The following is a 19,189-nucleotide window of genomic DNA, read 5'->3' as shown; positions in this document are numbered from 1 at the left end:
AAGAGCAGGTCAGAGGCACCTGGCTGTGCTCTGAGGACCTCTAGGCAAGGAGCCAGTGCTCCCCTGAGGCCGGGGAGGAAGCAGGGTCTGAAGGTGCTCAGTGCGGCTTTCACCAGCTTAGCCCTCTCTCCCAGTATCAGGCCTCTGCCCCGAGGGTCTGCCCTACTGGGCCACTGTACTTACAGAGGCAGGCCAAGATGCACTGCGGGGCTGGGCAGCTTCCACCTCATTTCTACCCTGGGGGCTGTAGTGGGCTCCTCCTCCTTCCTAAATCCTTGCCTGGTTCTGGCTGTAGCAGCACATGGACAAAGTGAGCTGACCAAGGCTGGACTCTGGTCCCTTTATTGAGACTGAGGGCCCAGTGGGTCCATCCAAACAAAAATAAATTTCTCTCCCAAAGCCTGCCTGCAGGCTGGGGCCCCCAGCATGTCCTGGCTGGGGCCCACGGCTGTCCCCTAACCCCAGCAGCACAGGTCTGGCTCCCCGGGAGTCACAGGATGCTGGCTGCTCAGCATCTGGAGATCCTAGGTGGAGCAGCGAGGGAGTCCCAGTGGGCCCCCCACCCCGAGCAGGGCTGGCCCCAATATCCATGGTCTTCGTGGGGGCCCTGGGGCTCAGTCATCGGTCAGGGTGATGACGTCATACTCGATGCCCTGATGTTGCAGCTGTTGGATGTGTTCAGGCACTGCCTCCTCCGTGCCGAATAGGCCTTGGGCTTGGGCCATGGCAGCATCGGCCACCGCTGCCAGGGGAGGGGAAAGGATGGTGAGCCTGAGGCCCAGGAACTAGGCCTGGGCCCCAGGCCCCCAAGACCCTCAGGGTCCAGCCCCATACCTGTGACAGCTGAGTGTGCTGCAGCCTCAAGCTGGGCCTGTGTGACAAGCTGCTGGCCTGGGGACACCGGCACATACTGGATCTGGAGGAGACAGGCAATGAGATGTAGCCTTAACAGGACCCCTGCCCATGGCCCTGCTCCACCTGGTCCCCAAGGGCCCTACCTGGGACTCCTGAAGGAACGGCGCCCCTTGTTCATACTGGATGTGTGTGATCTGGCCCTCCTGTACCTGGAGAGAGGAAGCCAATCCAGTTATTCTCAAAGAAGGATGTACACTCCTCTTCTCACTCGCGTCCCAGGCCTGGCCTACCTGGATGTGATGGCCCTCTGGGACCACGACGTATTCCTGGGGGAGCAGGTGCTGGACTCCGTCCTGGGAGATGATGTACTGTACCTGAGGAAGGGGGGAGAAGAGGCAGGTGCTGCGGCCCCGCTCCCCGGGAGCTCAGCGAGGAAGGCAGAGTAGGGGGGTCAGGGACACCCCATCAGCAATGGCAGCTGGAGGAGTTGTTTGGAAAGTACTGTTCCCCCAACCCCCTCCTGGGAATGGGGCCTGGGGGTGGGGGGGAGGAGGGCGGGCACTCAGGGCTGAGGTGGTGACAGCAGCTCACCTGGTTATCAGATGTCACCAGGTGCTGGACCATCTGGCCATCTGCTGTAGTGATCTCTTGGATGTAGGTGGCTTCCTCCTGTCAGGGCCAGGCCAGCTCTAGCTTCAGATTTCTGTGTGCCCTCACCCCTGCCCATGACCTGCCAGCAGGGCCCCCAGCCCAGGCTCTCACCTGATTGGTCACTGTCTGTTCCTGGGCCACAATGATGTGTTCCTGGCCCAGTGCCTGCTGTAGCCGCTCTGGGCCCAGGACCCCGTGACTGGACTGGAGCGCAGCTGGGCAGAGAGGGGTGGATGCTCGCTCAGGGGCTCCAGGGGAACCTGAGACGCCCCGGCCCCACCCTGGCCCAAGGGTGCCCTCTGGGGCAGCGGCTCAGGGGGCCCCAGGCGCCACTCACTGTGCAGCGTGGCCAGCGTCTCGTCGTCACTGTTCAGGATGATGGTCTGGGTGGGGGCCTGGGCCGGGGCCCGCGCGGTCGGGGTCGCCGCCTTCCTCCCATCAGGACTGTGCAGCCGCTGGATGTGGAACTTGAGGTGCCCGTTCCGGTTGAAGCTGAGGGCGAAGGAAGGCGGCTCAGGGGCGGCCCCACCACGCGTGCCCGGCAGCGCCTGCCCGCCTGCGCCCGGCCTCACCGCTGCCCACAGAGGTGGCACTCGAAGGGCTTCTCGTTGGTGTGGGTCAGCATGTGGCGCCGCAGATCCTTCTTGTTCTTGGAAGCGAAGCTGCACTGGTTGCACTGGTGGGGCCGCAGGCTTGAGTGCTGCGCCATGTGGGCCTGCAGATGGGGCGGAGTCAGGGCACCGGCTGGGTCAGGACAGGTGGCTCCCCACGGACAGGGGAGCCAGGGACCCCGACCTCACGCGCGGTGGATCTGGGAGGAGCTGGGTGAGAAGTACGAGCCAGACCACGGTCTGGCGCTGCTGGGTGTTGAAGGGAAGAGCCACGGGCTCCGTCGTGAGGCCGCTCCGAAAGCCCTGTCCCTGTTGACACTCAGTTCACCCCTGTGAAATGTACAGGCTCAAAGAGGGGCCTCTGAAGGTCGCCCCCAGCTCTGACACTCTGGGTTCTGGGCCCCGCTCCCCTCACTGAGCCGCTGTGAGGATTCAGCACGCGCTCGGACCTGAGAACCGATGATTTTCGGGTAACAGACGGAGTCCCCGGAACCTGGCCTGCTCCACACCGACCCCCACACCTCCCTGGGACCCTGTGCCCTCAGTGTTCTGGACAACTCAAATTTCCCCAGCTGCCTCACGCCACCGCCCCTCTGCTCCCGCAGGCCCAGCTCAGCCATCACCTCTGGGACGTCCCCCCAGCACCCCAAGTCCACGTGACTCATTCCCCATCTGTGCTCTGCCGTGCGCACTTAGTTCACACCGGGAACACTGTCGGGTGTTAGTCACCGCCTGGTGTGCCTCCCCGCCAGACTGAGCCCCCTGAGAGCTGGGGCCTTGCTGAGTCATCTCTGACCCCAGCGGGGAGCGGAGGGCCTGGCCTTGCGGGGTGCTCAGTCCAGGCTTGTCACACAAACGGGTGCCAGCAGAGGGACGGGGGCACCTACCCGGACCTCGGGCCACTGGCGAGCGCTGAAGGGGCAGTCGGGGCACTTGAAGGCACTAGGCCCAGCGTGGGCCCGTTTGTGACTTTCCATCTCAGCTCGGCCGGGGAAGGCCTCGGCGCAGATCTTGCAGGAAAACTTCTTTGACGATGCAGTGGCTGCAGATGGTGGCGAGGGGGGCACTACCAGGCCCAGGGCTTTGCTGGCAGCAGGAGGTGGGGAGGCAGAGCCCTGGGGGTCCCCCACTCGGCGGGTCCTGGCTGGAGACGGGGGCTCAGGGCCGTCTCTGGGCAGCCCCCCACACTGCAGCAAGGGCCACTTGGCTCCAGAGGCCAGGGCATCTGGACTTGGGAAGGAGATGGAGCCATCTGCAGTCAGCTGTGGACAGGCAGGGGAGTGTGAGGCGCGGAGGGAGGGAGGGAGGAAGAAATGGGAAGAGTAGAGGTGACTACCCCCAGCCTCACCTCGATGTGGTGCAGCTGGGTCCCGTCGGCGGCCATGATGAAGTGGGTGCCAGCTTCTTTCAAGGTGTCACTCACAACCACGGCCTGGGCTGCCTCCCCGGGGGGCTCCTCGCTGTGGGCAGAGGAGGGGGTGGTGAGGCAGCGTTCCAGGAGAAGATGGGAGGGCCACAGGAGTCCCTTCCCCAAGAAAGGCATCAACTGAGTGACTGCCACCGCAGGTTGACCCCTGGCTCCTCCCTTTACCAGCCGAACCTCCGATGCCTCTTGCGTAAATGGCGACCAAGCGTCCAGAGATCGTCCTTCTCAGAAGTGGTCATCCCTGCCCCCTCGATGGGCATGCTGGGGGGTGGCGAGGTGAAGGGCTCCAGGGGTCAAGCCCAAGTCTGACCAGGTGGGGCAGGAGGAGAGGGCGAGTGGGGAGGCAGGACTGCAAGGACCCACGGGCCAAGGGTAAAGGGCAGATGCTGAGAGACTGGGCTGCCCAGGCGCCGGCCCAGGGATCCTGACTCCCATCCCAGCTGAACAATCCGGTACTTGAATTCAGGGCTTCCTCAGACTGCCCAGGGGTTCAACGAACATGCGAAACGTAAACATTTCTGCCCCAAACGTGCTCAGTGTAGAGAAAGCCAAGTGCAGCTGCAGGGCCTCCAATGTCGCTAAGGAGCCTGAGCTCGTTCCTAAGGTCAGAACTGGAAACCACCTCAGGGACCATCCCGTACAAGGAGGACGTGGGCTTTGGAACCACAGAGATCAGGGTCAGATCTACAGCCTGTCTGACCTTAGGCGAGTTACTTCACCTCCCTCCTCATTTGTAAAGAGAGGGAAACATGCATCTCGTGGGAATGGTTTAGGTGAGTTCACGAATGTCAAGTTCCTGGCACAACTTAAGTGGCTCTTGACCTCCTGAAGGGACACGACACCCCTACAGCCCAACTGTTTTACGTGTATTAGGAGTTTTACCTCCTGCCAGCTAGGCTTGGGTGGGCGGGGTCCTCATTTGACTCCCCCCAGCACACCTATAAATGGCTGGGGGGGGCTCTCGCAGGCAGCAGGTCTCACCTGTAAGGTGTGCCAGGAGCCGATGTGCCCTCCTCCATGGTGGGTGCCGTGATGACGCTGTAGCCAGCCCCGCCAAACGGCCCAGGCGCCAGGGTGATCTGATGTAGGTCCGGGGCGCCTAGCTGGCTCTCGGCGGCCGCGCTGCCCCCTGGCTCTGCCATGTGGAGGGCTACCACTTGGGGAGTGGCACCTGCTGGGGAGGGCTGCCCACCAGAGGACGCGAACCCTGCTTCCATGTCCTCTGACTTCACCACGGCCACCTGCAACGGCACCAGCGGGCATTACGAGCGGGGTCTGTGGCAGAGGAGCTGGCGTTCATGGCCCTTTTCTATCTCAGGGCCTCAAAGCTCACCCACGGTCTGGCGGGACCCAGTGCCACCACCACGCATTCACACGAGCCCAACTGTGTGTTCCTGGCAACTGGAAAGAGAGTTAACAAGAACAGGCTAGAGCGTTACCGCCCCCCAAGGGCACTGGGCAACGTCTGGAGACATTTTTGGTTGCCACAATTGGTTGGCACGTAGGGGGCAGAAGCCAGAGATGCTGCCAAACATCCCAGACGAGCAGGACAGCACCCCCAGCAAGGAATTATCCGGCCCAAAGTGCCAAGGGTGAGAAAGCCTGAGGTAGAGGAACAAGTGGCAGACCATTTAAGAAAAAAATGCAATAGTCAGAGCTCTACCTCACATCCTACTCCAAAGCCTGCTTCAAATGTTTTAAAGATTGAAACGTAACAAATAAAACTCGAGATATATTAAAAGAAAATATGGATATTCCTATAATCCTTGGGGTGGGAAGATTTTCCTAATCATGACAGAGTATGTTAAAACCTACAAAAAAACAAACCATAAAATGAGATCAGAAAACAAAGAAGCTGGCGGGGTGGGGGGAGATGGTATTTAATAATTCACCTAAGAGATAAAAAGTGGAGTTCCCACACATACAAACAGCCCTTGCAAAGTTATAAGAAAGAGACTAATAATTTAATGGAAAAATAGATACAGGACACAAACATACGTCAGAGAAGAAATAAAATGGTCTATGAACATACAGAAAGAAACTCGATCCCTTTTGTGATCACAAAATTATAAATTAAGACCCTGACATATACTTCCATCACATGGAAGAGATTTATAAAGACTGATGCCCAGCGCTGGCGAGGCTGTGAGGAAGCACGCTCTAGTGGTGGTCATGTAACTGACATAGCTTTTTAGGAGGCGTCACGCCTTGGGACCCACTGATTCTATTTACTTCTAGGAGGCTTTTTTTTCCCCAAGTAAAAAACATGTTTATGAGCACCCGAAAATCTATGTGCACTGAAGCAATGCCTTGAGTTAATGACAAGGAAGCCACCCACGCGTAAAGGACTGACGAGATAAGCTTCAGAACATCCCTAGGATGGAATGACGTGGAGACATCAGGAAGGAGTGGACGCGTGTGTGTGGCCAGGCCGTGCCTCACACGCTGCAGAGGGAAGAAAAGCTAGGCTGCCCGTGAGCGCGGATGGCGTGATCTCATTTTTTAAGGATCAAGAGGTCTCTGTGTTAGTGAGCACGTGGACTAAACAGCAGAAACGCTTATTAACCCGTTAACAGTGGAATCGGGGGTGGGGGGGAGGGGGGGAGGGGAGGAACCTTAAGGACTTTCACCTTCTGAAGAGAACAATTCTTAACGCTCATTTTGGGTTTCACAAGCATATGTTTTTGTAATCAGAAAAACCAACCAACCAAAATGGATGATACTGGCACGAGAACGGCAGACAGAGCAATAGAACAGAACTTGTCTAGAAACAGACTCCTGTACCCGGGGGAATCCAGTGCACGATAAAGGGGATGTTTTGAACCACTGGGGAAAACGAGAGGATTCGATTTATTGCACTGGACAACTTTTGGGAAAAAAATAAACTTAGTCCCCTACCTTTCTGCACACACCAAAAGTGAATTCCAGGTGGAGTAAAAATTTAAGTGTAAAAAATGAAACCCTAAGAAGAAAATACAAACGAATGTTTATATAATCTTGAGGTGAAGAGGCCTTTCTAAGGATGATACCACAGACAAAAACTATAAAAGCCTGACACGCTGAACTATCTAAAAATGTAAAACTTCTATACACCCCCAAATGCCACAAACTAAACCCTCTGAAGATTCTAGGTCCAACAGCAGGCTCCCCTCCACAGAGCTCTGTCCCCCAGCAGCATGTTACTGTTCCAAGTTGTTGGAATTCATCATCTCAAACACACAGTCTCCATCTTTTCAAGAGGCTGGGAGACAGGAGGTGCTAACAAACCTCTCTCCGCCTTAGAGAAGCCTGGAGAGGTGCGGGGGAGGCGGAGGGAGAAGTAAAGATGATGAACCTGGGGGAAGATGTGCTAGGCTTAAGGTGCAAGGAACATGTGAGAGGTCGGAGCTCAAGAAAGCCTTGGGAGCCTCTGGGCTGTGGGAGGTGGCATGGAATGAGGGTGCTAGGCTAGATGGGAAGCTAGTTCACACTCATGGGCACGGGCGGTGCTTACTGCTCAGCATGGCGGAGACCGCTGGTGACTCCGGAGAGCGGAGTGGGAGAGCCTCTGCCCTCCCAGGGCCTCCCTGGCACAGCGGTCCCCCTCCTCTGCGTCTGCCCACTGGGTTTCAGTGGATCTGTCTCCCACTGACTGGGAGCTCCCTGAAGGCAGGGCACGTCTGCTCCATCACTAGCCTCCGCTCTCAGTGTCCAGCGCAGACCTGGCACCAAGGGTAAAGCCGGGCCGGGGAGGAGCTCACCTGCAGGGCCGCGCTGCCCAGCTCCCGCTGAGTGCTCATGTTCAGCAGCAGGTCCAAGGCTGTCTGTGTGGCCATGGCCGTCGACTCCTCAGCTCCTGGGTCGGGTGGGAGCTGAGCCTTAGAAATGGCTGGAAAACTGGCACCCAACGCCCTCCTCCCCAGCTTCCGGCCCCCACCGGCACGAGCCCTGCCCCTGCTCCCACCGTCCCTCAGAACTCACCTTGCTGGTAGATGATGGTGGCACCACCCAGGGTGTCAGAACAGAGCAGCGGGGGGGTCTCGGGTGACTGGAGAGGTGCTGCCTCTGGGGGGATCTGCGGGGTGGGAATATGGCCAAATGTGACAGGGGGCAGCTCAGATTCAAGTGCATTCACCAAGCACCTCCTATGTGCCAGACACTTTACAGCTATTGGCTTGTTTCATCTTCACACTCTTCAAGATATTTTCAAGATATTTACCAGCTCCATGCAACAGATGAACTGACTAAGGTTAAGGATCCCACAGCTAGTAAGTAGCAGAACTGAGACTTGAACACAAGACTATCTGACTCCAGAGCCTCTGTGTTCTACCAGCACATTGTGGTGGTCCATCTTTTGGGGAGGGGAGGGGGCAGGCAACATACTCAGCTACAAGACTATATTTCTCAGCCTCCCTTGCGGCTGGGTAAAGTGTGGCCATGTGGCTAAGCAGGAGCTTCTGGTAAAGTTCACGAGGAAGGTAAGATGGATAGATGGCGGGCATCATTTTTGCTCTTCCCCCATCCCTTCCTCCTGCTTCTTGCCTGGGATGTGGCTAGGAAGGCTGGAGCTCCTGCAGCTATATGGGACCATAAGTCAATCACAAAGATGGGAGTCACATGCCTAGGACGGCTGGGAAAAAGTATTGAGAAAGCTTGGTTCCTGATGACTGATCGAGGAGTTGCCACATCAGCCCTGGGTTGCTGACCTTTGGACTTCTTTTACATGAAGAGAATAATAAACTATCACCATAGTCAAGATACTGATATTTCCACGCTCTATTACTAGCACTGGAAAGCCACCCCTACTCTGAGCTGAGGGGTGACGTATCTGTGACCTCAGCTGCTCTGCACCACAATCCAGAGAGGCAGGGGTCATTTCGCTGTACTCAGTGTGCAAGTGAGGACGCTAGGGCTGGGAGAGGCAGCGTCACACTGGCATCGCAGCCAACGCTCCTACCCCCCGTCTGCTGCCTGAGCTTACCTCAGGAGGTCCTGGGGAGCGGGGCGGAGGTCCAGGGGCTGCGCCATGCTGCTGCTTCAGCTCCTCGATCTGCTGCAGAGAGAAGAAGGGGCGACGGCGGGAAGGGGGCTCCTCAGGGTGGCGCCGCCCCCACTCCTCAAAGCTGCTTGCATGTCGGCACCGTACGTGCAGGCGGAGGTTCTTCTTGTGTCGCGTGCTGAAGTGGCAGTACTCACAGGCAAAGGGCTTGGCCCCTGCAGGTACATGTGTAGGGATGCTTGGGCTTGCCCACCCCCTCTAGGAAGCCTTCTATGACCCCAAGATCGTCTCCAACTGATTCACTCCCTGCGCTGTGTTCCCAAGCTCAGGGAAACCCACGCTCTGTGCATGTTGGTGTGCCAGGACAGGAACGAGCCAGGTCTCCCTCTGCGCTAACAGCCTTCCTCCGAGGGCCCATTTTCAAGGTCAGGTGACCACATACTTCTCTTATGACTCATCTCCCGAAGTGTCCCCCCCCAACCCCGCTCTCTCTCTTCTTCCCTAGTGTGTCTGCCAGAGGGCTAGGCACCGAGGAGGAGAAAGAACCAACTTTTGTTGTCCATCTTCTGTGGGCCAAGATGTGATGCTGCTTTAGCAGCTTCCTCTGTCGAGGGCAGGGCCTATGTAAGACCTCTCTCAAGCCCCAGCGCCCAGAACAGACAGGGCTCAGGGAACAAATGGAACTCACTTTTATAACAACCCCATGGTTGGTACTTCTGATTCTCTCCTTTCACAACTAAGAAAGGCTCAGAGAGAGCCAGCAACTGGCCCTGGGCCACACAGAGAAGAGCTGGCTGAGTTGGAACCTCAGCTGAGGTTAGAGTGACAGTCCCGGGGGGATTCCCTGCAGCAGGAGGGCTGGGGCTGCCGAGGGGGATGAAGAGGACAGAGCTGAGCCTCCGACAGGGGGCCACGGTGTGTTGGGGGGTGGCTGGCCTGACCTGTGTGCTTGACGGCCACGTGGGACAGCAGGAAGTCCTCTCGGAAGGTGCGGTAGGGGCAAAAGCTGCACTTGAAGGGCTTGTCGCTGACGTGGGAAAGCTGGTGGTTCAGCAGCGCCTTCTTGTCCTCACAAACGAACTCGCAGAACTCGCACTTGAACCTGGAGGTGGTCGGAGCGGGGAGAGCTCAGCGACAGGGCGCGGTGGGGCACCGCAGCCCCAGGGGCCTCGTCGGGGATGTACCTGCGGTTGGCGACGGCCTGGATGTGCGTGAGCAGGTGCATCTTGAAGGTGTAGCGCTTCTTAAAGGACTTTCCACACTGTGCGGGGTGGCGAGGCGGGTCAGACGAGGGAGCCCCCAGGCGGGCCCCCTGCCCCCAGCCCCCAGCCCCACCCACCTTGTCACACATGTGGGGCTTCTCGGTGCTGTGCGTCTTCATGTGTTGCGTGAGTCTCTTCTGCATGGGGTAGACACGGCCACACACAGGGCAGGGGAAGGAGCTCAGCTTCGGGGTCTGGGAAGGGACAGAAGGGGCCGGGCGGAGAGAAAAGGGTAGGAGAGAGGGTGAGACCGTGCCTCCCCCCCACCCCACAATGCCCCAGCCACCCTCAAGCAGGCTCCCTTCCCGGCCTGGGGCCCCAGACTCACCGGGTCTGGCCTCTTCTTCCTGGGGGAGAAAGGCACAGGAGTCAGACCATCTTGTCCCCAAGCCCACCCCAGACCCTCTCCCACTGACCAGACCCAGCCTCAGCCCTGACTGTCCTCAGCCCCGACCCAAGCCCCTTTCCCTTAGAACAGTATTCCCCCAACTGGAGTTCGCTGGGGAAAATGCCAAGAGGTGTGCTGTAAATAAAGTTTCAAAGTCAACTAACTTTAGGAACAGTGCATTCTCTCTCTCTCTCTCTCTCTCTCTCTCTCTCTCTCTCTCTGTCACAAAATGCATTTGCATTTTAAAGGCTCTGAGAAGTCCTGCAGGGAAAAGAGCTGTTGAACCAGGTTTTCGACCTGGTGTCCCTAATCTTACGTGGACATAGAACTCCCCCTCCCTTTTTAATTTTTTTAAAGAAACACCTAAAAGCGGGAATTCCCTGGCTGTCCAGTGGTTAGGACTCAGCGCTTCCACTGCCGGGGCCCGGGGTTCAATCTCTGGTCAGGGAACTAAGATCCTGCAAGCCACACAGTGATAATTCAGTGAACAATCACTAGGCCCTTGAGGATTTTTGTTTTTCCACCTACTTGTCCTACATCTGCCCTATCAGTGCCGTGAGAGATGGAGTATGGACGTGGAGCCTGGAAGACCTTCAAATCATTTTCTGAGACCCTTTAGGTACACAATTTCCTTTAATCACCTCAATAATGACTGTCCCCAATTTACAAAGCTCGAAGCAGGAGAGACCGAATAAGGGACCTCTAGACCCTGACACTGCCCTGTTCTGAGCCAAGTGATCTGGGATGAATCGCCCTGCCTTTCCCACATCTGTACTGTGCTGCGAAGCAGGCTGGCCCCGAGCAGGGGCTCAGTAAGGGGGAATCCGTGGTCACCCTGGGCCTCCACTTCCCCACCCCCACTGACCGGTCCCGGCTATGCACGGCTGCGTGCCGGATGACGTCCTTCCGGTAAACACTGGTGTAGCTGCATTCGTCACACTTGTAGGGCTTACTGCCCATGTGGTTAAACATGTGCTCCTGGGAGAGAGGCAGAAGGACAGGGGGCTGGGGTACAGCCTCCCTTCCTGCCCACCCGCCCTGTGCCTACAGCCGTAGAGTTGCCCCCTCCCCACTGCAGCCCGGAACAACCCCCGCTCCCCACCCCTACTGCAGGGGTCCAGAGAACAACTTCTAGGTCCGGGTCTGAGGGAGGAAGCGCTGTGCGCAGAAAGCACAGGGGCTCTGGCCATCTGTGCCCGAGCCACCCCCGACCTCCACCCGCGGCCTGCTCTGCCTCACGTTGGCCAAGCCAAGCTGCAGTTTCCTGCGTCAGTAAAATGGGACTCTCAACACCTATGACCTTGTCGGGCTACGTGAGATCATAAAAAGGAACCCCTTTCTTGAGACACGTTACCGCCACCTGCTGGGAGACTTTCTAACACACTGAATTCGATTAAAGCAGTTGCACTGCCACCTGCCAGGTGCGGTGGTAGTGAAGCAAGTCTAAGTCGATGTCATGCCACTATGCAGCGTGAGGCCTACCACAGTGTGCCCTCGGCCCAGACGCGCACCCTGACACGGGGCAGGAGGGTGACCGCGGGTGCCCGTGACCTCCACTCCCCCTCGGGGCCTTCTCCCATCCAGCGTCCCTTCTCCCCCTGCCCTCCCGCGCCTCCGCTTCCCTCGGCCGCACCTTGAGTGAGGACCAGCGGCGGGAGCGGTAGCTGCACTGCAGGCACTTGAAGAGCTGGGGGTTGCCAGCCTCGTGGGAGTTGACGTGGAAGCGCAGGTCCTCGTGGGACAGGAAGCGGGAACCGCAGATGCGGCACAAGAAGGGCCGCAGGAGGGGTTTGGGCGACTTGTAATAGTACCTGCCAGGAGGGTGTTGGGGAGAGGTCTGGCTGGGCCAGGGGTCTGGCCACTTCCCCCTGCCCCCAGCCCTCATCTCTGCTCGCCGCATACTTGCGGTATTTCTTGCCGAGGAAGCGCCTGGAGGGTCGCCCACGGCGGCGGGGCGGGGCGTCGGGCTCGTCCTGGCAGGACGGTGCTGTGTTCTCCACATCTGACTGGCTCACACCGGGTTCCACGGGGGGCCGATTGGCCTTGCCCAGGGCCACCAGGCGTCCCGGGCCTGAGGAGCTGGGTGCCTCGGGGTCTTGTGGCTCCGCAGGGCTCTGTCCAGTCTGGAAGCTGACCAGAGGCTCTCCTTCCACACCTGCCATGGACACACCAGGACAGATGTGGACAGCTGTGCCAGAGGCCAGCCAAAATATCCTCCCCCCCCCACACTGTCACAGGCCACTGATGGGCCCGTCAGGTCACGGGACAGACGCAGGCAGCCTGTGGTTAGAGGGCAGCGTGGACATATGCCCCCTCCTGCAGCTGACGGGCTGTTAGCACAGCACGACTTAAATGGGACAGTCTGGAGCAGCACTGGGAGAGCTGGGACCTCACGGCCAGGAGACCTGCGGGTAGGCTAAGCTCTGTCATCGACTTGCTGTGTGTTCTCAGGCAAAGCCACTCCCCTCTCTGAGTCTCATTTTCCCCATCTGTCAAATGGATATAATTGTTGCTCTAGCGACCTCATGGGAATGTACTAAGGTCTGGGGAGCAACAGCAACGCTTAAACACTGGTTTTCCCAACGGAGGCTGGGTAGTTGGAGGGCAGACGGGAGGAAGGGAAGAGACATCACCGCACACACTTGCAAAGCCTCTGACGTCTGAACATCCGAATGCGTTACCTATTCAAAAACACTAACAGCATTACAATGTAATGCTTAAAAAATTCAAAATTATATGCTACAGGCAACGCGGGTAACATTTTGTTTCTTAATGGGGTGCCAGGTTATTCAGGTGTGTTCACCTTGTGAAAATTCACTGAGCTGTGAATTCACTAAGCTGATTCACTTAGCATACACGTGCTTTTCCACACATACACCTCAGTAAAAAGTTATTTGAAAAAGAAGACTAAAAAATACAACACCCGCAACCGCATGTACAAAAACAGCTACCGTGTATTTTTTCCGTGTCTATTTAAGCCTTAAAAAGCAATCCTAAGAGGCAGGTGCTATCACCTCCATTCATGATAAGGGAACGGGAGATTCAAGAGGCAAAGTAACATGCTCCAGGGCACACAGCTGGAAGGTGGCAGAGCCGGCATTCACGCCCACGGCGGGTCCTTCCTGTCCCCGGCTTGTAATGCTCCAAGTCCGTGCTCCTCCAACATAGTCTCAGCCCTCAGACTTATTCTCATTTTAGTAATAATTCTTAAAACTTATCTTATTAGTTCAGTTATAAATACTCAAACTTCCGTGCTGTGACAACTTACCACCGAAAAGCCTTTTCAGAAAGCTGCTATATCCTAACTCTCAAGCTTGGTATGGGAGAGCTTTCCCCTTTACGAGGAGGCCTGCAGGTCACCCCGGTGGGTCTGAGACGTGCTGCTCTGCAAGCACATCTGCAAGGGCTCCATGGAAGCAAGCGGGGAACGAGGCCACCCCTGGGCCCCACCGCACAGCCCCTCCCACAAGTAAGTCTCACCGTCCAGGAGATCCGAGGTCTCCAGGCGAGGCAGCTTCCGGGGCCGGCCAGGTCTCCTGCGGGGTCTCGGTGTACTGGGAGTGGGGCGCTGGGGCCGTAGCTGCCGCCCCCGGGGCTCATCCTCAGCAGGGTTATAGTCGCTGTCCTCTGTGGGGACAAGAAGAGAAGAGGGGCATCAGCCTTGACCTTTCAGCCCTGACCCCTTGCCAGCTTCCCTGGAAAGAGGCCCACTTCCCTTTCCCTGCCTGCTCCTCCCTTCAAACCCACCAGTGATGCCTCCTCCAGGAAGTCCTCCTGATGTCCCCCTGGCTAACTGTGAGCGCCACTCTCTGGCCCCTGCAGTCCTTTCTCTGTACCTTCCCTAACACCTACCACTAGCTCAGACGGCACCTTTATGTGAATCAGAAAAAAACACTCCTTCCTCAATACACTTTACGGCCATTGTTAGAAAACAGTTGTCTAGTCACTCCAGTATACAAAGTAGGACTATGCTATCCACTGAGGGAGCCACTAGCTCCCTGACTAGCCATATGTGGCTACTGAGCAGTTGAAATATGCCTAGTCTAAATGGAGCCATAATTAAGTATAAAATACACATCAGATTTCCAACAATTAGTGTGAAAAAAAGAACGTAAAACTTACTAATAACTTTTCATAATCATTGCATATTGAAATGATAATATTTTAGACATAATGTGTAAATAAAATATATGACTGAACTTAAATTCATCTTTTTTTTACTTTTAACATGACAACAAAAAACACACGTGGTTTCCATTCTATATCTGCTAGACAAATGTGAACGTGACCCTCTTAGACACAGTACTATTTTTCAGCGCATGGCCTGTACAGCTACACACAAAGCTCCTGGTCCCAGAGCTCCAACTCCTCTATCTTATGCAGGAGGCACTCGTGGCTGCGTGTGCGCCAGTTCCTCTTCCCTGGCCCTCCCTACAGGCCACAGGGAGCTCGGTATTTGCAGATGTGGGTGTGGGTGACAGGCCCGAGAGCCACGGTAGCCTACCTTCCAGGTCATCGATGGCGCCGGCGTCTATGATGTCATCATCGTCTTCCTCCTCTGGGCCCTCTTCCTCCTGGGTCCTGGCGGAGGTGCCCCACTTCCGCAGACGTCCCTTTTTTCCGGCGGCAGTGGCTGCTGGCGGTACAACAAACTTGCCACGTCTGACTCTTGGCACCCCAGCCCCACCTGTGCAGGCGGCCAGGCAGGCCACCGTCAACGCACCTGGGCAGAAGTGCCGCTCCCGCATGTGGCGCAACAGTGTGGCCTTGGCGCTGCTCCGGTACTGGCACATCTTGCACTTGAACTGCTGCACCACCACCACCTCCATCATGGCCTCCAGGCTCTGCAGGTCTGGCTCCTCGGCGCCAGAACCCAGGCGTGGCTGCGCTGGGGAGCTGGGCTCACCCTGCACCTCCTCAGGTGGCTCCAGGCACGTGGATGTGGATGTGGGGCCATCGGCTAGAGCCTCGATGGCTGCCAGGCTGTGGGCCAGGGTGGAACTGGACATCGGTGATACCATGGGGGCCCCTGGGAAGGTGAGGGAATCAGAGGGAAGGAAGTGGAGGGGGAGGCCGGCCACGAACTACAGCTGCCCTTCCCAGGGAGGCCCAGGGATCCTAGAACCCCACTCCCCACCAGAGTAACAGTGGAGGAACTGAGAGGCCCAAGGCAGTGGAGAAGCTGCCAAGATCACACAGTGAGTCTATTGCAGAGCCTCCCTGTCCTACTCCCCCGCCCACGGCAGGGTTCCCTGGGTCTGGCGCCTGGATTCTTACCATCGTCTGGTCCCTGCAGGATCAGGTACCGTGTGGTCTCGGAACCACTCCCCTCAGCACTGGTCACGGTGATGCAGCCTGGGCAGAGATGTGAGAAGGGGATGCACAGCTGATAAGGACAATTGTCACTGCCCACACTCATTCTGACTCACCCGTGCGACTGAGTCCGCTGCCCCATTGCCCACTTCCCGTCCAGGGCAGGGCTGTTGAGAGGTCTGCTGTGTGTGACATGCTAGCCCAGTAGCCAGTCCACAGCTGCCCACCTTTAACCATTAAAGGAGGACTGGCTTTTCAGGCCATCCCAGGGCTTTTCCAGGTGCTAAAACCTTTACACGGATCATTAATAATAGAAAGTAGTTTGGTAAATCATGAGCACCCGCCCTGGAGTCACTGTCTGAGCTCATGCCCCAACACTTGCTGATGACAGCGGGTACGTTAGTTTACATCCTCTGTGCCTTGGCTTTCTCATCCAGACTGTGAGAACAATAACAGCATCTACCTTTTGGGGTTACCAAGAGAATTAATGAACTACTGCAGGTAAAGTATTTAGAAGAGACTCCGGTACAAAGTTAGGTATCACTGTTTCTATATTTATTGAGTGCTTTCATATGCCAGGAACTATACCGTACTATCTCATTAAATCCCCACATCGTTTACCACTATGAAACGGGGTTACTGTTTCCATGTTACAAACTCAGAGTGGTAAGGTCATCTGCCTGAGTCTGCACAGCTGGTTCTGCAGGGAAACCCTTATGGGGCAACTCTTGCCCCCTGTGGCCTGACTCACTCTGGATGAGGTCGGGCCCGATGGTGGACTCGATGATCTTGTCAATGGCCGAGCCCAAGTCTGAGGAAGAAGCCGTGCAGTCGGACACCAGCATGTTGGGGTCTGGGAGTGCGCTGGAGTGCACCAGGGCTGGGGGGCCACCTGTCACCCCTGCCACTGGCCCGTGGGAAACAGAAGATGAATCAGGGAGGTAGCCATGGGGCAGGGGGTCTGTGCTGGAGCTGCTCTCGGATACCTCCTCCTGGGGGATAGGAAACAGGCAAAGGGGGAGTTTAGGAGCCAGTAATGGGGCAGGGCAGGCTGCCCCCCACCCTGGCCCAAGGACGTGGTGGGTGGAGTCACCCACGCCCTCACCCTCATTGAGGACCAGTGAGAGAAACCCTCTAGTCACAGACACCCCCAAGAACAAGCGCCAGGGTCCCTGGCTCCGGCCAGGTACAAGGCCCCACGTTGCCCACACCTCACACAACAGCCAGGTGAGGTTATTCTCGTCAGGCTTTCAAATAAGCTGTTCCCTCTGCCTGAAACGCTTCCTAGCATCACACTGTGGCTAACTCCTACTCAGTCTTCTCACTGCCATTCAGCTGGTACCTCTCCTGGGAAGCTGACCCTGACCCCCAAAGCCAAGTTAGGACCTCTCCATCCTCAGTGCTATAGTCGCCTGTGTCCTGCCATCACATTATGGTTCACTCTGCAATGTTACGTCTGCCAGGTCAGACTCCATAAGGGCCAGGACCACATTTCCCTTGTCTCCTGCTGTATCCCCTGGGTCCAGCACAAGCTGGGCACATGCTAAGTCCATCTCTGCTGAATTAATAAAACCCCTGGACCCCAAAGTGGGGGCTACTGTTGTGCACCTCTATAATGTGATGTCCTGAAAATGATCACTATCTTGCAGACAATGACAACGGTAATGGCTGATACTTATTGGCTGCTTACCATGTGCTGAGCCCTGTGTTAATTGCTTTGCATATATTAATTCATTTAGTTCTCAAAAAAAAAAAAAAACCTATTGAGGCAAGTATATTTATTATTCCCACTCTACAGATGAAAAAACTGACAGCTAAAAGTTTGGGTAGCTTATCTAAGATCACAGAGCCAGGAGGTGGCAGAGCCAGGAGACTATTTCACAAAGCGTTTCCAAGAAAATGTCTGGTGGTTGCTCACAACAGAGCACCCTCAGGAGTGGGTATTTCTGCTCCGTTTTAAAGATGGAAGACCGAGGTTCAAAGAGGTGTCCCAGTGAATCAGTGGTACAGCCGAGACTTGAACCAGGTCACCTGCATCCCAAAGAGTGAGGACAGTGGGTAGTGCAGTGGGTCAGCCCACAGCCTAGATTTGAATCCTGGCGCTGTGTCTCAGTTTGCTCCTCTGTAAGATGTGGAAAACAGTGGTATGTGCCTTACAAGGTATGAGACTTAAATGAGAAAATCCACGCTAAGGGCCTGGCATGGTGCCCGGCTCACAGTAAACCATAAACAAATATTAGCTATAAGCAAGCCTTGCTGGCTTTTTCCCCTTGGCCGCCAGGCCCTGCTGCCTGCGGTCCCTGCCACCACCCACGCCGGCCAGCAATGTCCATACCAGAGAGCCGGTGCCGCGGTCCGAACTCTGCCCCACGCCAGAGTCGTCGGCCTCGGCTGGCCCCGGAGCGGCCGCGGCGTCGCTGCTGTCGGCCGACACGGCTTCCGAGGTGCCCACACCCAAACCGCTCTCAGAGGGCTCCTCGGGCCGGCCAGGACCAGGGGCCGCGTCGCTACTGCTCTCCACCTCGTTCTCCTCCATCGGCTCGGGGGGCGGCCTGACAGGGGGGCCCAGGGTCCGGGGCCTTTACTCTGCGAGAAGAGGTGACGGGGGCTGGAACAGGTGGGCTTCATCCCGGGTCCCCACGGCGCACCCAGCTGCACCCACATGCCCATTTCGCAGATGCAAACACTGACTCGCCGACGGGGCGGGGCTCTCTAGTGTATTGCGAGGAGAGCTTCGGGAAAACAGGACCAGGAAGCCTTGCCTCCCAGTCTCGGGTCCTTCCCCCATCCCCGGAGGGTGGTCAGTGGCGGGTAATCTTGACCCTTTGCTCCTCCCCTCCATGATTCCCGCAGAGTGGTTCACTCTACGGGCCCCGTCTGGGCTCAGTGGTTCAGCCCTTCGGTCCCCCGAGTCCCCCCGGGTGCAGAGGCTGTGGTACAGCCCCCAAGCCCCCTGGGTCAGCGGCTCGCTCCCCCCTCCCCTGGTTCCCGTGCGGAGGGGGCTGACAGCGACGGTCCCGGGGCCTGGAGACTCGGGGCTGTCCCCGGCGCTGCCTGAGCTCCAGGCCCGACGCCATCTTGTGGCGGCTCCGGGTTTCCGCTCAGGCAAGTGCGAGAGCGACTAAAGGGCCTGGGACCCCGGGGCCCTGTTCGGACAGCCCCGCCGGCCCGGGACCTCGCCGCCGGGTATCCCCGCAGTGTGGCTCCACTTCACGGCAGGGTGCAGTGTGGCGACCTGACTCCACCCGTCGCTCACCTGATGCTTTCGTAGCCGCGTTCCTCTCCGACTCCGGCATCGACGAAGTCGCCATCCTCTTTCCCCCGCTGCGGAGGGACCCATCGGCCTTCCGTAGGCCGGGACTACTTCCTACGCCGGCCCGGAGAAAGACAGGCTTCCAGTGTGCCGGAAGGTGGCCCCGAGGTCTCAAAACCATACTAGAGTTCTCAGAGAATATAGGATTTTACATGTCTCCTAGTATGGGTGACGGAGTCCTCTATGGGTTGGGAGCTACTTTCTCTCCGGCGGAGGAATACATAGGCGTGGCTACGTGACGTCACTGCTGGGTCCCTTCCCTGAGCCGCAGGGCTGGGCGCGGCTCAGGCTGGCCCCACGTCCGGGGGCGTGGCTCCCAGTGGCCTGACCACGCCCTTCCCGGAACAGCTCAGAAAAGCGTGAGACTGGGATGTTTTGGCTTGGTGGGAGAG

The 19,189-nt window shown here is 57.3% G+C and overlaps 1 protein-coding gene across 2 annotated transcripts; it reads right to left on the bottom strand.

Moving 5' to 3' along the window:
• Positions 1-326: 326 nt before the first annotated feature.
• On the bottom strand, positions 327-19,135 carry ZNF335 (zinc finger protein 335). 2 transcript variants are annotated; one of them, XM_082430086.1, is made up of 28 exons: positions 18,741-19,135; positions 17,820-18,070; positions 16,236-16,476; positions 15,449-15,526; positions 14,895-15,200; positions 14,676-14,807; positions 13,652-13,798; positions 12,074-12,326; positions 11,805-11,982; positions 11,037-11,149; positions 10,112-10,130; positions 9,861-9,977; positions 9,706-9,782; positions 9,463-9,623; positions 8,504-8,736; positions 7,504-7,597; positions 7,284-7,378; positions 4,525-4,784; positions 3,466-3,577; positions 3,005-3,379; positions 2,079-2,221; positions 1,844-1,998; positions 1,618-1,721; positions 1,447-1,524; positions 1,146-1,229; positions 999-1,064; positions 835-916; positions 327-742 (listed from the first exon to the last, which is right to left on the bottom strand). In XM_082430086.1, the coding sequence occupies exons 2-28, from the start codon at positions 18,018-18,020 to the stop codon at positions 615-617; spliced, it is 4,032 nt and encodes a 1,343-aa protein (XP_082286212.1). In that variant the 5' UTR covers positions 18,021-18,070; positions 18,741-19,135; the 3' UTR covers positions 327-614. The 2 variants fall into 2 exon arrangements, with proteins under 2 accessions (XP_082286212.1, XP_082286213.1); XM_082430087.1 differs by having other exon boundaries at positions 14,676-14,804.
• Between the last annotated feature and the right edge of the window lie 54 nt (positions 19,136-19,189).

The sequence above is a fragment of the Balaenoptera physalus genome, assembly GCF_965194825.1.
Source record: "Balaenoptera physalus genome assembly, chromosome: 16".
Lineage (NCBI taxonomy): Eukaryota > Metazoa > Chordata > Mammalia > Artiodactyla > Balaenopteridae > Balaenoptera > Balaenoptera physalus.
This window is presented reverse-complemented; position numbering and strand designations above follow the sequence as displayed.